The 18693-nt window shown below is 41.0% G+C and overlaps 1 protein-coding gene across 1 annotated transcript; it reads left to right on the forward strand.

The window, feature by feature from the left end:
* The first annotated feature begins 882 nt into the window (after positions 1 to 882).
* On the forward strand, positions 883 to 17603 carry UGDH (UDP-glucose 6-dehydrogenase). Its single transcript, XM_069014250.1, has 12 exons — positions 883 to 1018; positions 1686 to 1854; positions 4224 to 4325; positions 5656 to 5856; positions 5943 to 6140; positions 6629 to 6776; positions 8061 to 8155; positions 11217 to 11347; positions 12047 to 12180; positions 13280 to 13371; positions 13454 to 13564; positions 16327 to 17603. Exons 2-12 carry the CDS (start codon positions 1693 to 1695, stop codon positions 16435 to 16437), a joined length of 1485 nt encoding a protein of 494 aa, XP_068870351.1. The 5' UTR covers positions 883 to 1018; positions 1686 to 1692; the 3' UTR covers positions 16438 to 17603.
* The last annotated feature ends 1090 nt before the right edge of the window (positions 17604 to 18693 follow it).

The raw sequence follows: 18693 nt of genomic DNA on the forward strand, positions 1-18693 counted from the left end.
AATGTGCATGTATTATCCACCTAGTCTGGCAACATTTAACATAGAAATTGTAATCTGTTTAAAACATAAATCACTACAATATTGCAGATGGAGCAAAATCCCACACCCAGCTTCTAGGTGAGGCACTGTAAGTGAATTTAAATGTACTGGAGAAGAAAAGACTGCAGATTTCTCACAATCTTTCTGCTCCCAAAGCCAGATGCAGTATAATAATATCATACCATGTTTATATAAAAGGCAGGATCAATATCTGAGAACTTTAATACTGCTAGGCAAGAGGTCCCTGGGCAGTGCCCAGGTTACAAGGACAAGAATGCAAGCTCGTTTTTTTTCCTTCCTCTGGGCAATGTTCACAGCCTGGACTTTAAACAATGAACTTTGCTGTAACCTATCCACGTTTCCCTTCACTTCTCTTTGTTGAGATGGTGCTACGGTACAGGAAAGAGAATGAACACCGCCTTCTTTACTTCACAGTAACCATAGCTGAAGGACAAAAAAATTATTCACGTCCATATTCAACCACCACAAGTACATTCTCTTACAAAAATACCCTGAGGCAGAAGACAGGAGCAGTTCAGCGGAGCAGCCCCGACCAGGCCCGGAGCTCCCAGCCGTGCCCGGGGGCCCTGCGGCCCCTCAGCCGCCCGCGCCCTGGCGGGGCCGGGCCCGCCCGAGGTGTCCCGCGGCCATTCGCCGGCACCGCGGCGGGCGGGGATCGCGGGGCGGGCGGGGATCGCGGGGCGGGCGGGCGGGGATCGCGGGGCGGGCGGGCCGGCGCCGTTCTCCGCCCCCGGGGGAAGGAGGAGGCGGGACGGCCCCACTCACCGTCCTCGCCATGAAGCAGCCGCCTCGGGCCCGCCGCGGCCCTTTAAATAGCGGCCGCCGCCGCTGCCGCTCCCCTCACAGCGGAGCGTCGCGTTGAGCTCGGCGCGCATCCTCCCTGAGCATCCCCGCCGCGCATCCCCGCCGCAGCGCTCCCGCTCGATCCACGGCGCCGGACCGCGCCTGCCTGCCCGCGGTAAGTCTCCGTGCTGCGGTGCCGGCGGCGAGTCCCTCCGCTGTCGTCCCGGGGGGCCCTTCCCGCCCGGAGCGCGGGGCCGGCCGCGGCCGGAGAGCCGCTCCCTTCCCGCTGTGCTCCCGGGGATGGAGCCCGCGGGGTCGGCCCGGCCCAGGGGGAGCGCGGTCAGCTCGGCCCGCACCCTTCTTCGGGGAGGAGGCGGGAGCTGCGGCCTCCCTTTCCCGGCCGAGGGGCTCCAGGGGCAGGGTGCGGCCGGGGGTCCCGGCGCGGCTGGGGCCGCAGCCTGGGGCCGCAGCCTGGGGCCGCGCCGGTCCTCGCCGAGCGCTGTCTGCAGCGGCGGGCGCTGCTCGTGCCCGGGACTGCCGTGGCATCAGCAATTCCTCGGCCCGAGGGTGGTGTTTATGGTGTCAGGACTCAAAGCGACCCCAGAAGCGCTTCCTTCATGGTCTGTGTATGCTGGCGCTCCGGAGAGGGGCAGACTCCAAAGCCTTCCCGGGTTGGAGAGAGGAGTAGCAGTTCATTTCCAGAGATCAGCCGTAAGAAAACGTTTCTGTGGGCCGCAGCATAATAAAATCTGAAATCGCAAATGCTCTTTGTTTTCCTTGAATTGTTGGCCGGTATTTTAATTTGTAACTCCTGATTTTCCATTTCCCCCTCCTCTTATTAGAGCAATCATGTTTGAAATTAAGAAGATTTGCTGCATTGGTGCTGGTTATGTTGGTGGGCCAACCTGTAGTGTTATTGCACAAATGTGCCCCAGTATCAAAGTTACTGTTGTGGACGTCAATGAGGCCAGAATCAATGCCTGGAATTCAGACACTCTCCCAATCTACGAGGTAAACACCACTGTTGTCTCTTCTTCCAGACAGCGTTGCCTTTGCTTGCCACCCACTACATGGCATTTCCCCATAGCCCATTTCTGAAGCTTATCAAGCTTAGCACAGTAGCGATGTCCTTCAAAAAGAGTATTCTGGAACAGCTGCTTGTCACTACTGCTCATTAAACCAGATTTTTGAAATAACTTAATGCAGCTGATGCAGATGTGTATTAATGATTATATGAAGAGCCTAATAATGAAAATGTAATTCTATATATATGGAGGGCCTAATAAGGAAAATGTAATTCTATATATAGTGAATTGTGCTAAATCATGCTGACTTTCTTTTGGGATGTGATTTGATCATAACATAGTCCTCTTGCTCAGTTGCAGATATTACCTGCTGTGTTGTAGCACAGTATAAATGTGTAATACTGAGCTGTAAGCTTTATTTGCATTCTGAATACTGCCAAAATCCAATCTGTGCTGCCCAGCTTTAACTATATGGAAAGATGGGGACAGTCATGTTTCTGATTCAGCCGTACCATAAATCTTCAGTCTGACCTGGGAAGACTAGGCCAAATAAATGTACCACACTGTCACTCCTTCATTACAGAATTACTTTAATTTGAAAATACATAAAGCATTTTTCTGTTTTGCTTCGCTTAGCATTTGTTGTTTTCCACTCTTTTTCATCATAAAAAAATAGGTCTCTTTTTCTTTCCTTCATTCTTTCATGAAACACAGTTTTTATAGATTTGAGTTCTTTAATAGGAGTGAAAACTTGTCTTCACTCATCTCCCAAAGACAAGGCATCTGACTGGTACTAACAGTTGCTCTTTTGCTATAAGAAGTCTTCTTCCCTCTTAAAACCAAAGCTATACTGTGACTAAGTCAAGATGAATAGACCTCCTTTGTCAAATAAATTCAAAAGAAACTGTGTATAATGTTCAGATTAGCAGGTGAGACATGAATAAATTTTATGAAAGCAAGTACTTTGTTTTCTCTTAACACTTAGACTGAATGAGCTGAAGTCGAGCTTGCCTTGGCATGTTTTTTGTTGGTTTTTTTTTTTTTAAAAAAAACCCCAAACTTGTAACATCTGTTTCCTGGAATGGTGTCCTTTGCTTACAAAGAATGTACAAAAACTGCCAAGAGTTAGTTCAGACAGTTGTAAAATTGAGTCATTGCACAGTGAGGTTTTTGTATTTTTTTTTGGTTGGTTTTTTTCTTTACAGTGTCAGAAGTTAATTATTGGGCTGCCTTTCTATTTACATCCCATTGTCAGACCATAGTTGGAATATTCAGTGGGTTGTAACACATGTTATTTTGCCTGTTCTGACCTTTGTTTTTCTTCTAAGTGGGTGGTATTTGATATAAAATGAGACAGTAAAAATGTCTTGCGTAAGAAAGCTTCTGCTTTGTTTTCTTCTCTCCATCTAGTGAACCTTTGCCTTTCTGGTGTTTACTCAAATATCTAAGGTCATGATAGGTGTCTCACATTGGAGATTGGATTGCCACGTGAAAGTGCATGACTGACTATTCCAACAAAAAGTAAAAGCTTCTTTTATCTGTGACAACTACATCTTGGTTAAATTTTTTTTAGACCATTCTAATACAGAGCACTGCTCATTTGTATGTGACCTCCTGCTTCTGTTGTCTCAGTGAAAGTGTTAAGGGAAAGGAAAGTGTTACAGCACAGTATGTGTCTCTGGAAAGAATTTCATCATATTATGGCTGTTGTGATTCTTTCATACTGTGGGAGTGGTTCCATGATAAGTTTAATCTGGCCCAAAGATGGGTGGTTGCTAAAAGGAGTGGTCTTGATTTCTTGTCTGTCTCTGCTACCTATCTTTCACTGTATCTGGGCTTGCTTACTTGGTGGAAGATTTCTTTGTGGGGTGTTTTTTTGTGCTGAAGTAGTTTTAGGTCTGAGATTGGGGAGATCATGGAAAGAGGGAAAAGGAGAGTTGGGACCACCTCTTTTGCTTGTAGCCTTTGTTGTTTGTTTGTAAGACTTCTTCTTGAATCTACTTAATATCACTCTATGGGTATTTCTTTAATTGCTTCTCATGGTAGTAGAACTGAGCATGGGAATAACTGAAAACTAAAATCTGGTTGTGCAATAAGCAATTCAGTGTGGCTGAAAGTCTCAGGACAGCATTTTTAGCCTTTTGAATAAGGAAGAGCTTAACTTTTTCCACTGTGTAAATCCTCAGAAGCTTTACTTCAGTCAGACTGAAAACATGCTGCATTGATGGGGGGAGAAAAGAAAATCTTTCTATATCTGAAATGATATGCTGTTTGGGCATAGAGTTTGCTGCTCTTCTAACTGCATTAACCTTAAGTTAACTGCATTAACTGGTTTTTTTCTGCTTTTTTTTCCAGCCAGGGTTACAAGAAGTAGTAGAATCCTGTCGAGGCAAAAACCTCTTCTTTTCCACCAGTATTGATGATGCCATTAGAGAAGCTGATCTTGTATTTATTTCTGTAAGTTTAGGGGGAGAAGGTGGTTGTGCTTATTTTTTTTTTTCTTATCAAATCATTATGTTGCTTTTTTTCTAGGAAGATGCCTTTGTTTTGTCATGTAGATTCACTTAGCAATGTCATTGTGTCAGATTTCTCCTTGTCTTTCTGTGTACTGTGGGAAAAGTGTTAAGTAAGCTTTTTATTTGTTTTTCTTCTAGCCAGTAGCACCTTTGACAAATGAAGAGGTTCTAAGTCAGAATGGTAATGTTGATGTTTAACTTGGTTAGGTGTACGAAGTCAGAGCAGAATGTAGTGCAGCTCTGTCATTGCAGTGTACTGATGAAATCTATGGGACCTTGATAATAATGATAAAATTCCTAGACAGATATGCAAAATCATAGGCTCGTTATTCAGTTATGAAGTTGAACTATTTCTAGAAGCTTTTAAAAAAGGTGTATTAGTGGAAGTGGGGGTGGCTTTAATATTTGAACGCTATTGACACCACTAGAAAAAGGATTCAGTCAAAAATGAACCTTTTGTGATCTAGAGGTTGTTACTAATGCAGAATGCAAAAGAACTGATTGCTATTTGTCTTGGTAGGCCACAGTTGAGTTGTTTAAGTCCTTTTTTCTTGAGATCCCTTCTTTGTTAGGGCACTGTAGTATGGAGCTCCCTTTCTGAGAGTATTTTTCTTCATTCATTAGGTCTAAAATGAATGCTATGTGGCTGGATGACTGCCACTAATACAGCCCATATATTGCCACCTGTCTTTGGTTCAAAACAAGCTGTTGTGTTTTACACATTGTTGGCATTTCTTCTTTCCATTTGTAATGAAAAGGACTCTCTGTCTTAATCTAAACAACGTGTTTTCCCTCATGTTGCCTTTTCTGTGTACATCAGTATACTAATTTTCATCAGCCCTACACTTAGGTTTCATTGCAAAGTGAGTTTAAACTATAGTTGCCTCACTGGCCACAAGATTCTTATGTGAGCTTTTGCACTCCTAGCATGGGACAGGTAGCAAAAAGTGGCTGGCCATAATCATGAAGAAATTACTGGTGTTTCCAGAATAAGGATTGTTTCACCAAGGCCTGCAGAGCTGCTATGACTTGCCCTTGTTTAAATCCTATTTGAATAGAGGCCAGTGAGCTTTCCATAGAAAACAAAATGGGTAATTGAGACAGCTAATAGCTCTTCATCTGATGTGGTAACCAGAATAATTCTGGGGTAGAAGCATTTTCCTTCCTGTGAGAAGGAAAATGTCCGTCAGTCTTAACAATTTCACCTTGCCTCTTAACACAAGAGATACTGACCTGGAACATTTCTTCCCCTTTCATCTGTTTGTAATTAGGTTAATACACCAACAAAGACCTATGGGATGGGAAAAGGCCGAGCAGCTGATCTGAAATACATTGAAGCTTGTGCTAGAAGAATTGTACAGAATTCAAATGGCTATAAAATTGTCACTGAGAAAAGTACAGTTCCAGTACGTGCTGCGGAGAGCATTCGTCGAATATTTGATGCCAATACTAAGCCTAACTTGGATTTGCAGGTAAACATAATCTTTGAGTTGTGTATTTAAAGGCTGGCTATTGGTTTTGGCTTTTATTTGTTGTTCTTTTTTTCCTGTATGTGCAGGTGCTGTCTAACCCAGAGTTCCTTGCTGAAGGAACAGCCATCAAGGACCTGAAGAACCCGGACAGAGTGCTTATCGGTGGAGATGACTCTCCAGAGGGACAGAAAGCTGTCCGTGCTCTGTGTGCTGTTTATGAGCACTGGGTGCCCAAAGAAAAAATCCTTACAACCAATACCTGGTCATCAGAACTTTCTAAACTGGTTAGTGTTACTCACTGCTGTGGTCTGCAATGGGCAAGGGTATGAGACAAAGCTCAGAAGCAGAATTTTGTTGACACTGAGTGATGCAACTAGGAAAGACAGGTGAGGTTGGGGGGACCCAATGCACGTGTCAAAGGATATTGATCTTTTCCAGTTCTCAGCTGACCTAGTTAATAGATGATACCAACTTTCTGTAAAGTCCTTTTCTCACTTTTATTGCTGTTATTTATTACTAAGAGCAAACCTCCAGTGCTATAGAAACTGATTACCATAATAAAATGATTCAAACTCTGCAAGTTAAGCATTTTCTTGGTTTGCTTAAATCATATTAACTGGCATCTCTGTATTAAACTACTTATGTTACCCTTTTGTATGTCAACAGAGTTGCATAGGTACTGAAGTAATCCTTTCAGTAGCAGCTCCCTTTGGTCTGTGGACATCTTGGTTTCTGGAAAACTGAAGTTCTTTACTATGCTTTTTATTTACAGGCAGCTAATGCTTTTCTTGCCCAAAGAATCAGCAGCATTAACTCAATCAGTGCTCTGTGTGAAGCTACAGGAGCAGATGTTGAAGAAGTAGCAAGAGCTATTGGAACAGACCAAAGAATTGGAAATAAATTTCTCAAAGCCAGTGTTGGTAAATGAAAAAATCCTCCTTTCTTTTTCCCCATTGGGCTTCTGTTTAATAGTGCAATAGTAGTGTTTTGAAGTTAATCTGATTCTCTAAAATCTTCTACAGCATTAGAAGTACTCAATATATGAAAATACTGCTGTAGAATACTAGTATAAATCCATTTTTTGGTAAAGTATGTAGAATTGAGGTTGCTGCAGACCCAGCAACCTGAAACTGGAGAGCTCAGAGTGCATGGTTTATCCTGCCTGTGACACTGGAAAGAAAAGCTGCAGCTTTATTTTTCTGAGGCATCACTGATGACAGTGCTCTCCAAGATGTCTTCCTGATTGCAACTGCTGCAATTTTGTTTGGGAGCTGCTGCCAGTGTGCTGAGGGAGGGAATACCTCTAGCTCAGAATGTGTCATGGCAGCTTGTAATTTGTAGGATGAATTCATAGGATCATAAGGTTGGAAAGACCTCAAAGATTGAGTCCAACCTTTGATCAATCATGACCTTGTCAACTAGGCCATAGCACTAAGTGCCACATACAGTCGTTTCTGGATTAGATTTATGAGAGAGTAAAATGTGATAAAGTGGTGATCAGTACATCAAACTTTCAAACTTCAGAACAAGACTAAAGGCCGTCTGTATGATTTTATGCTAGAAAGTGTGACTTTAAAATAACCTTATTAAATATAACCTATCCTAGAGTCTATGCAAGAGTGAAAAATAGATAGCAAATGCATTACCAAAATTCCTACTATGTTGTTACAATTCCTTCTCCACTGTGTTGTTTCTGGGACTCTGCTTGCTGAGCAAAGTTCTAGTTTAAGGATCCCTCTAATTGTCTCAGTTTTCCCTTGGTCAGCTATGGTGATCTTTGGTTCTTGGCAATGATTAGATATCCATTTGGGGATGCAGGAGGAAGGAACCTAATCTTAACACACTCCTTTTGAGACGTGTTAGTCCAGATCTTGAGGTGGGGGGACAACAGGCCCAGGAGCTTGTCTGCCTACTTGTAATAGTAGCCCATAGTTGCTTTTTCTCACACAGGTTCAGGTTTCTGTGTTAAAACTTCTATTGATTTCAATGGAACATGAAGTATAATTAAGCCTTCTGTAATTGACAAAGTAAGTAGGTCCAGGAGTTGGATTTTAAGATATTAAGTTTTTTCATTTGCTAGCAGTGAAATACAGGGAAAAATTATAATGCTGACGATGCCAATGATTGCCAAAAGCTACTTGATTCCACAGATTGTCTTGGATCAGTACCTTAGTCACCTGTAAAATAACTGCTTTCTCTTTCAGGGTTTGGAGGTAGCTGTTTTCAGAAGGATGTCTTGAATTTAGTGTACCTCTGTGAGGCACTGAACTTACCTGAGGTAGCTCGCTACTGGCAACAGGTACAAGTTCCTCACCAATTTTTTCAGAGGGTGGTGTTTCTTCAGCACTCAGCTTTCAGGCATTGAGCTTTTAAGGTTTTCCACACAAACTGTTTCAGCTCTAAGGAGCAGATGACTTAGTTCTGGTCATCTTTACATTTTAGGGTACTCAGCCTAATGCTGCTATTTGATAATTACGGATACTTAGGCTTTTTTGGGGTGAATTAATTACCTGGGTCAAATGGATTGGGAAGCTGTCTAGAAGCAGCACTAGGAAATGTGAAGTACAAGCATGTGTCTCCTGTCTTTCTCTTGCAGTTTGCTGCCCACTTTGAATTCAGAACTTTTCATCTTTTCCTCAGGGTCTACTTCTACAGCTCTGAAAGAACTCAGCAGATCTTGCTATTTTTTAAAAAAACATGGTTGCTGTTGTTCCGTGGTTTAATGTTAGGAATGGTTGGGAAGTTATGGATGCTCTCAGGCCTGGCTCCAGTGCAGCAATAATACTCAGCCTGTACTAGCAAGCATTTCCCTATTAACCAGTGAAAGCACCTCACCTTTCTTCCTAGTCCTGAATGAGAAGCTTTGAGGTGTGTGGTATGGTCAAAAAACCCCTTTGGTTTTTTGCTGATTTGTCTGTGACGGTCAAGTATAAGGCTGCCCAGCAGATGCCCCCAGAATACCAAGTACTTGATTTGCCTACCTTATTTACAGCTTTGCTTTTGTTGATCTTCATTTTGGCTAGCCTTTTTTCCCTTCACTCTTCTCTATCCCAGTCTGCTGCCAAAGAAACAACCTGCAAATAATTACTAGTACATCATTGGTCAGTTGTGCCACATCTGTACTGAAGTCCAGTGTTATATTGTTATCTAGGTCATCATGGACATACGGTGCTGTTCATGGGGTTATTTAGACTTTGTTGGCTTTGCAAGGTTCTCCTCCCCAGGAGATCCCTAATACTTCCTTCCAAGTGTCTGAAGTTTGGCTGGATCTCACTCATAATTCCCCCATAACTGCCTGTAAAACTGTGCCATCTCCAAGTACTATCTGTGGCTTTTGTCAGCTTCTTCCATTACCTGTGATGTCCAGTGGCTCTTGATGCCCTGTTCAGAGTTTAACCTCCAGCCAGGGGCTAGTCAGCAGCCTAGTTACTTGCTTGCAACTATAACTCTTACATTAATTGCTTGGGACACGGAAGGCATGAGTTTTATGTTGTTTGCCTCTTCAGAGGTTTGGATTGACATCTTCCCTAAAAATATATTTCATTAAGATAGCCTAGTCCATGGTGGAGAGGCCTGCATCCCATTAGTGAAGAGAGACTAATGAACTGAATGAGCTTTGTGCAAGCATCCAGGAGAGATTTGGTTCAGTGTAGGATGTGGATGCATCAGCACAGCGGGGCAGAGGAGGAGCACTAGGTTCTGACATTTGCTTTATGAGCTGCTGCTTTTACTCACTATAAGATGAGAGCAGACAACGGACAGTCCCTGGAGCAGCATGAGCTGCAGGAACCAACCATGTTAGCTCACTGATAATCTGATGGATAGGGAATAATTAATACTGTCTTGAAAGAAACAAGTTGGTTTGGCTCTGTCCTGTGAGATCACAAGGACCCTTCTCAAAATGCAGGCTACTTGGTATTGTGGCAACCCAAAGGCATAGGAACACTTAGTTTGTTCTATCTGGAGGTTTATTTAACAAAAGCCTAAAAGTTTGCATTGTTACTGTAAACAAGACAGTTAAAGTGCTTTTGATGCTTTTATGCTCTCTTTCAAGAGCAGTGTTCTTTGCAGTGTTTCTGTATGGCTTATTAAGCTGTGGACAGATCAGATAGTAAGAACAGCTGCCTGCAGAGTTAGGGTAAGGTAAAATGCCATGCTCATACTACAGCCCTGTAGCTGCACCTTCCGCTTCCTCAGAGCCCTGTTGTCATCTCACAGGAGTCTGTCTGCCCCAGCCCACACTGCTCAAGTCATGTAATGTGCACTCCTGTGCACCCTTAAAAGCAACTGTATGAGCCCCTTCTTTGTGGCCTGAGCACTGCACTCTTGGCAGTGGGAGAGCTCAGACCAGAGGCACATTCTGGAGGATATGCTGATCAGAGCAGTCCCAGAATCCTAACTTTTGTTCTATCTGGCCTTTGGAGAGAGGAGGGCCCTCTAATACCAAAACCTTCATTCCTTGAACATTTACCTACAGAAGGAAATACACTCCTCTTGCCTTGTCAACTGTACATTCATTGCCTGTCACTGCCCTGTTGAGTTGCATAAATCTCACTGCTTTTATTTCTTTTCCTCAAATAAATGTGGTTCACCAATATCCTTCTACTGAATAGTTTATACCTTATGTCTCAAAGGCTGCTCCTGTTAATTCTTGATTTGGGCTAAAAGTTTCAAAACCAGAGGGTTGTGTAGCTCTTTCCAATCCACTTTAAACACTGAAAAGGTGGGGGAACGTACCTTTACTATTTTACCAGTGGTCCAGTGTCCTCTGTATGTGATAACTGGAGATCCAAGTGTGAAGCAGGCTGGAGGAAAGAACAGGAGCAATGGGTGGTCAAACCCACTTTAATGTAATAACAAAATAATGAAAGTGACCCATTTAAGTGTGGTTGAATTACACAAGTTTCCTGTATTGGCATCTGTTAGTGTGGATTTAAAAGGCTAATTCTTGCAGTTGTTACATGTGGCATGTAAAAAAGTGTAGGTCTGGCAATGGGATGTCCATGTGACATCAAGTACCCTAGTTCTGAAATAGGCAGAGACGTGGAAAGCAGTAAGTTTTAATTTTCTTAAAAAAAGGCAATCTGGAAAAAATCCTAGTCTTTAAACTAGATAATGCATGTTAAGATGTGTGTATGTGTATCAGAATTCACTCATTAAATAGGATTTATCTCAGAATTTGGTAAATTAACTGAATTTATCTTTGGATTGCTTATGATACTGAGTATCATAATTCAGATAATCTCTCTTTTAAACCTCTATTAAATTTATGTGTGGGTAGTTTGGCTTGATGGTTAATAGAATCTGTTTATAGTTTAAAATGGCTCCCTTCTGTACCATCATGGCTTGTATCATTTCAGGTAATAGACATGAATGATTATCAGAGAAGAAGATTTGCTTCCCGCATTATTGACAGCTTGTTCAATACTGTCACTGACAAGAAGATTGCTATTTTAGGGTTTGCTTTCAAAAAGGATACTGGGGACACAAGGTAAGCAAGCAAGCTCAGTCCACCAGCAGGGATTCCCTACAGTTGTCGCCAGCCACGCAGCTAATGCCCCCCACTGAATTGTATTAAGAGGTGGGATATGGGACCCTTTGTTTCTTTTGACTGAATTGGTGGGTAACAAAGATTAGTCTTTCTTAAATGGGTGAGAACAGTTTCTTGACCTCTACAACAGACCTGAATCATGCAGAAGTTGCAGATCATTCTAGTCCTTATTAACTTACACAATCAAAGATAGATTTTAGCAGACTCCTTCCATTCTCCACAGAAAAGAATGCAAACACTTCTGCAGCTGGTTCTAAATTGCTTTGTGAAATCAAAGTTTCAGCTTGGTTTCCTGAAGTGGTTAATTCTGTTTTCCTGTAAAGGTCAAACTTGATACAACTCTTCAGCTGCAGTTTGGGGGGAAAGCTTATAAACTCTAGGCCTTTATAATTTTGGTCTGTAGGAGTCCTTGGACTTATTGTCTCTCTTGTATAATTCAGCAAAAGAGATACAGACTTCTTCATATTATTCTTCTGGGTGTCCCTCAAGATAACAGATTTCCTGCTGGCATGGTTGCCACTAAGATATTTAATGTAAAATTGATATAAAAGCTCTGGTATTGCATATCATGATACTTGAAAACTTTCATTACTTGGAACATGCCACCTGGTTCCTTAACTGATTGATTCTCTTCCCTAGAGAGTCATCCAGTATCTACATTAGCAAGTATTTAATGGATGAAGGAGCAAAGCTCCATATCTATGACCCTAAAGTACCTAAGGAACAAATCATCTTAGATCTCTCACATCTGGGTGTCTCAGAAGATAACCAAGGTAAGAATGCTCATGTAAGGTTTATTTCCTCTTTGCATCCTATTCTCAATATACGCGGGTCTGTTTAAATATTATAGGTTCATTTTCAGCATGACATCGTTGTGCTGTTGGTCACACTGAGTAGAAAATTGTTATAGCTCAGAGGATTACTCTCACTCTTCTTCCTTTCCCCATAGCTTTTGTAGATAAATGCTAATTCTCAACTATTGTATATTTTTCTTTCAATAAATACTCATTTGAATAGATGCCTAGAATTTTATATTTTCGCATAATTAAAAGGAAGAGAAAGAAGACTGTCCAGAAGGAGAGACTAGTTGTTCTGATAGTTTCTTTGTGTCCAAAGTACTATCTTGTATTAGTTCTTTCTTACATAACTAAAATAAAGAAGTAATTCCAGAATGCAGTATTGAGTATTCTCCCTCCCCTCATATCACTTCCAAATTACTTTGTTCCCTTACATTCAAGAACACTTTAGAGTAATCACCTATGATTATAGAGGTAGGGAGTATGTGGAACTTCTGGTTTTTTACTGGGGAGAGGGGGAATGGAGTTGATGAATGGGGAGAATAGATGAGGTTTCTAGAGGTGAAGAGAATGGAGCAAACTGAGCTGTGATGAAGAATGAAGAGTGTACACTATTTGACATGCCCTTGAATTACAGGGAAAGGGAAGGCTTTCCTCTAGGCAGCTGCTCAGGCAGCCCCTGGGGAGCCATGTGTCTCTTCCCCAGTGTGAACTGAGTGTTAAATAGAAACTGTGATGTGCTGCTGTTCTACAGACAATGACCTTCGTGAGAGTTGGCATTTGAGCACTCCATAGTATCTTCTAATTCTATACATTAGAAATCTAATGTATACATTAGATTTGAATGCTTGACTTGAAATAAATATTTAAGTGCTGTGACTACTCAGATCCCAGGTACGAGCTACTTTCATTTAAATGAGTAAAATCAAAGTGGTATCTGGTAGAAAATATCTCTAGGTGAGTGACTTGAAACCACTTGTTTGTGTAGGGCAAGGAAGGAGACTCATTTGCCAGAAATGTGCCAGATTGGTGGTAAAGGCATGTGCAGAATAAAACTATTTTCCTTCTGCTACAGTGTCTCGGTTGGTCACTATCAGTAAAGATCCCTATGAAGCCTGTGATGGAGCCCATGCCCTTGTGATTTGCACTGAATGGGACATGTTTAAGGTAAATGTTGTCTTAAATAAAGAAAAAAAGAGGGAGTGTTATGCTACTTATTTATTCTATCTGCTTTAATTACTCTTTACAGGAGCTGGATTATGAACGTATTCATAAGAAAATGCTAAAGCCTGCATTCATCTTTGATGGTAGGAGAGTTCTAGATGATCTTCACAATGACCTACAAGTCATTGGCTTCCAGGTAATCATCTGGGTGATGCTTCTTATGTTTCTTTCCTTCTTCTCTCTTCCCTCTTGCTCTCTCTCTTCAGTGACTTCAGTGAAAAAAAAACCTCTGCAGGTGAGGATTTAAATGTACACCTGTCTGTTCTTAAGTGTTCACTAGTGCTGTCTTCCTCTGCTATCTTACTGCTGTCACAGACTGATGCTCTTTTAAAGTTGAGGCTACATCAGACTATGCCACCAACATTCTGCAGTATAAGCCTGCGTTAGAATTTAGGTTGGAAAAGACTTCTGAGATCACAGAGTGCAACCGTAAATACAACATCTGAATGCTGTTCTGCCCTTCTTTGCAGCACAGCATATATATAAATAATGGACAGTTAGGAGGTAAATGTGAAAAACTGCTAAATCTCATGCCTGAATTAATTCTAGGCATGATATTTGACTCCAAAACCAACTCCTTCACTGTTTCTTCCAGACCTGCAGTCTTTGCTGCCACCACACAGCAGAAGGGCTGAGTTTGAATGTTATAACCTATGCCATAGCCCCTACTTAGAATCTTATCTTAATACCAAAAAAAAAAAAAAGAAGCTTTTGAAATTGACAGTAACAGGATAGCAAAACACACTTCCTGCAGAAGTAAATGTAAGCAGTAAGTACCATTTTTGCTCCTCACAAAAGACATAAGCAGGTTTACTGGAGACATGAGACTTAAACACTGGACAAGATGTCATGTGGGTAACAAATGTGTATCAGCAGTGAGATCTTCACTCGGACAAACTATTAACGGAAGTTTTGGACTCTTCTCCCTGAAGTTTGCGTAACAAAGCTGACTGATACTGGAGGTGAAAGCAGTGAATGCAAAGATGTATCTGAAGATAGTCAGTGAAACACCCAAGTATTACATGGGAGGCTGGAGGAGATGACTGATTAGTCCTTTTAGTCCTTTGTGTTTGATTAAGATTAGCCAGAAGATCCAAACAATGGTGTTTGTTTACACCAGAGAGAGGGCCCAGAAGCAAATGCTTAACTTTTTAGCTAAGTGTTTTGCCAAGCTAATAGCTAATTCTATATCAAATTCTAATCTGTGTGATATTTCTCCTAGGAATTTTTCTTCTGAAGTCTTCTGTGGCTTAAAGAGTTTCTAGATCAGAGACTGTACTTGTGTTTCTTGTATGAAATTCTTGTTGAATTTTTAAGCAGTTTGTGAGTTTGCTGACCAGAATGCAATTGGTCATCCAGGTTTATTATCCAGATTTTTCATCCAGAATATCATTGCAAAGGCATCTAACAATTGACCTATAGTCTCTGCATAAAATAATAAAAAGGATTTTGTCTTAAACGGACAATCCCAAAATTTAAGTTTTTAGGGCTCTAGTCTTGTAACTTCCCTTGTTAAAAGTTGTTTCACTAGACAGCCTAATAGCTACATTAGATGCTAAAAGCAATTCCATTGTATACAATCTAAGTCTATGAATTTGAGTAGTTCCAAATTTTTTTCTCCAACTGGAGTTTAAATAACTTTGAACACACCTACCATTTCAATTATAACCTGTTTCCACAGTAGAAGCTTAATTCAGGACATACAAACGTGAAGCTCTGTGATTTTAGGCAAAGTAATTTCTGATTTGAGAAAAAAAAATCTGCTCAGGTCTCAAGCAGGGAAAGTAGAGTAAGCCTTGACTGAAGGGCTTGAAGCACTTTCAGCATAGATGGAATTTGACTAATACTAAAGTCACCAAATCCTGGAACAATCTGATAGAAGCATCTCAGCCAGATACCATAAGAACAAAATCTACAAGCCAGATCAGATGCATGTTTCAGTTATTTTTCATTCCCTGTACTTCTGAGTACTGTGCTTACTCTCATAATGGCTGTAGGATTTCTCTCTTGATATTTTTCCCTGTTTAAGCTACAGTTATGTACACTGTTTGTGAGTCAGCTTGTATAAATTCATTCAACTAGGCAGTTGAAGCTGTTAAAGGGCAAATACAGTACATACAGCTCTCTTGACTGTTTAAACAACTCTCTCCAGTGTTAGCTCAGATATCTGCCTAGAATACGTTCATCAAAATTTTATTAAAATAGAATAGTTGAAGTATTTTGTTTTTTGGAGCTTTGCTTTTGACCTGCATTACTTAAGAGGAAAGCTACAGTTCTGCTTATTTATTGAATGTCTGAACTGTCCTACTAGTTAGTGTTTTGTCTTCTACAAGCTCTGTCCTTAGTGATTTACATTAGTCTGAACTAGAAATTAGGGGAATTTGCCTTGCTCTTTGAATTTTGCCGTACCTGGCTTGTGTGTGTTGGCTTTGTCACATGCTTTCACTTGTAGTGTTGGCTGCCTTTACCCTTTCAGAGCTGTGTTGCTTCAAAAACAGCCTACTGCATTACAGAGGGAAAAAACTTTTTCTATGTTAATTTAGTATAAATTTTTAGGAAAAGGAGTCTGAACCGACATGTTAAGAATATCCAGAAACATTTTATGGTATTTGTATTGGTAGTTCTATGTAAGGTGAGGCAGATGGATGTTCAGATTGTCAAGATGCAGCTTTAAGTAGGCAAAGCAGCCACGTGTGAAAGGATGGCTGGTTGGTTGTTTTGTTTTTTCAACAAACTCTTTGCAACTCCAGTCACAGAAACTGTCCTTGGGCACACTGTGCTTTGTGGCTTGTGCTACTCTAGTGTTCATAAAATATGCTCTTTATAGATTCCTCATAGGTTGACATGATTGTTATCTTGCCACACTCACTCACTTGTTAAATGTGTTTTCTCTTTCAGATTGAAACAATTGGGAAGAAGGTGTCAGCCAAAAGAATTCCTTTTGCTTCTTCATGTGAAATTCCTAAATTCAGCCTGCAGGATCCACCTGTCAAAAAGCCTAGGGTATAATGTTTAATAGACACTGAAGGAATTCTGTGGATCTTCTTAGTGATAATACTGTAAGCCTATGCTTTTTTTAAGGAAATATATTTTTCATAAACTAAACCAGTTTTACACTAGAAATGGTACCTGCTACATGTGAATTCAGTCTATTTTCAAATCTCTATTTTTATAGCAATTTTTTTTGGTTACTGAAGATGGTACAAACCTGTTTTTAATAATGAATCATCTTTTAAGTGCAAAAGTTACCTTCAAACTGCAGATTTCTGCTTCCAGAAATGTTGCTAAATAGCACTTTAAATATTTCAAGTGATATGAAAGCAAAAGAAATAGAATATCTTTCTACCTTAGTCCAGTTATAGACTGTAATCAGTCTATATAAACTGTGACCTATAGACTGGAACTTTGGTCTCAGCAATTTTTTGTTTTCTTTTGGGGTGATTCTTTGCCCGGTTAAATGCCTGCTCTAACTGGCATTCAAGTCAAAAGATCATTTCTAAGTAAATTGGTATGCTGTAGGTCCAGCCCTAAGGTAGAACTGACTTCAACAATAGTGCCCCAGTCGTGGTTGGGATCCATTGGCGCTGATACAGTCTGAACTGCATCTCTTGGGAGACCAGATAGTTCTGCAGGCATCAATCGTGTAATTAGTGCCAGTGGACAGCAGCTACAAACTGATCCACTGGCAGGTTTTCAGTTTTCATTCTTTGGTTGTCTTGCCTACATTCCATGTGCAGCCACACATTTTTGATTTAATCAGATTCCTGGGGCAAGTATTCCCTAAGTTACAGCAATACAACCTGTCTTCAGCAGAGGAGCATTCTGCTTGTTTGAACACCAGATTTAAGCAGAATTACCTTAATTTGGTATCAGCCCAAGTAGAAAACAAATATTGGCTTCAATGTTACCTGGTAGTTATCTTTTTCCTTCCTTACATACATCTGAAAGCAGCTTTTTTAATGAATCTGCAAAAACAATCTCTGCTGTGAAGAAATTATTAAAAATTAATTCAGGCCCATAAATTCAGCCCCAAAAATCAGCTTGCTACCTCATTTGACTAGCAGGAATGAATACTTCCAATGTTCTCTTGATATTTTTGCCTTTATTGTTACTTTGTTTCTACTTTTTTTTACTGTTCTCAATTGGCCAGTGCTATTAAAATCCTTGAGATTACAGTGTTTGTCAGTATTTGGCTTGTTGCATGGGGTTGTGAAATGGAGGGGAGGATAGAGAAGGATGACCATAAACAGGTTTCAGACTTGAAGGTTAGACATCTTAGTTGAATAACAGAGTGTTGGGATAAGTAGAAAATTATCCTGCTACTGGTCACATAATAACTTCAGAATTATTCAACTTGTGTGCCTTCAAGCATGGTGTATCAATAGTTAAATAGGGGGTAAGATCAGTGTCTTGGTAATGAGTGCTATTACTGTAACTGCGTACCCACGGAAATGTAGGGACAGTTTAAGCTTTAGGACGGATCCTTGAAGATTTAAGGAACTTGGATAATAATTTGGATAGACAGTACAAGACACTGTTACACTGAAATAGCTGTATCCTTGAACCAGATGCTTTCAGATTCTGCGTGTTAATGGCTTCCACATAGGCACTTACTCTGTAACAATCATCTGGCACTTCGGGCAAATATGCCTAAGGCTTTTTGTCCTACTGTAAGATTTTTCTCAGGGAAGTGCATCAAAAGCCACACAAAGTGAGTGGGAATTATGGGGGCTTAAAATCAAATTCATCTTTCATCATGCCATTTCCTCCTCTCTATTGACTAGTGCTGCTTTCATGCAACAACCCTGGGATGCAGTCAGGGTTGCAACACAACCTTTGTTAAGCGGTTGATCACCCTGTCTTTGCAAGGTGATCACCCTGTCTTTGCAGGTGTGTGTCCTCTTAGCTACCTCTGGCCCTGTAGCACCTGAGAGGGCAGGCTAATCACTGCTCCTTTGGGATTAAGAAGAGGGTGCTGACAAGTTGTACTCAAAGGATCTCTTGTCCTTGACTGTTCAGGTTAACACAGCACTGCTTCAGGCTGTTTTAATCAGGAGGGTGAGTAGAGGTGTCAGAAAATCAGGATGCCTTTCTGAAACTTGCACACACCTGTAATAGTAGTGCCTCTATATGGGACCTGTCTTCACCAGTTTGAAGCAGATGATGAGCTGTTACTCATGTGTGAAGTATTGCTCCTTTTAGGAATGTGCACGTGTTCATGAGATGCCAGTGCTTTTCACAAGCCATCCCAAAGAGATGGAGAAG

This window comes from Aphelocoma coerulescens, chromosome 4 (genome assembly GCF_041296385.1).
Source record: "Aphelocoma coerulescens isolate FSJ_1873_10779 chromosome 4, UR_Acoe_1.0, whole genome shotgun sequence".
Taxonomy (NCBI): domain Eukaryota; kingdom Metazoa; phylum Chordata; class Aves; order Passeriformes; family Corvidae; genus Aphelocoma; species Aphelocoma coerulescens.

Bases quoted from the DNA above. Each gene is read 5' to 3' on its own strand.
- UGDH (XM_069014250.1), top strand. From the start codon at position 1,693: ATGTTTGAAATTAAGAAGATTTGCTGCATTGGTGCTGGTTATGTTGGT. The intron at 1,855-4,223 runs GTAAACACCACT...TTTTTTTTCCAG, and splicing joins ACACTCTCCCAATCTACGAG to CCAGGGTTACAAGAAGTAGT. The intron at 4,326-5,655 runs GTAAGTTTAGGG...GTTTGTAATTAG, and splicing joins CTGATCTTGTATTTATTTCT to GTTAATACACCAACAAAGAC.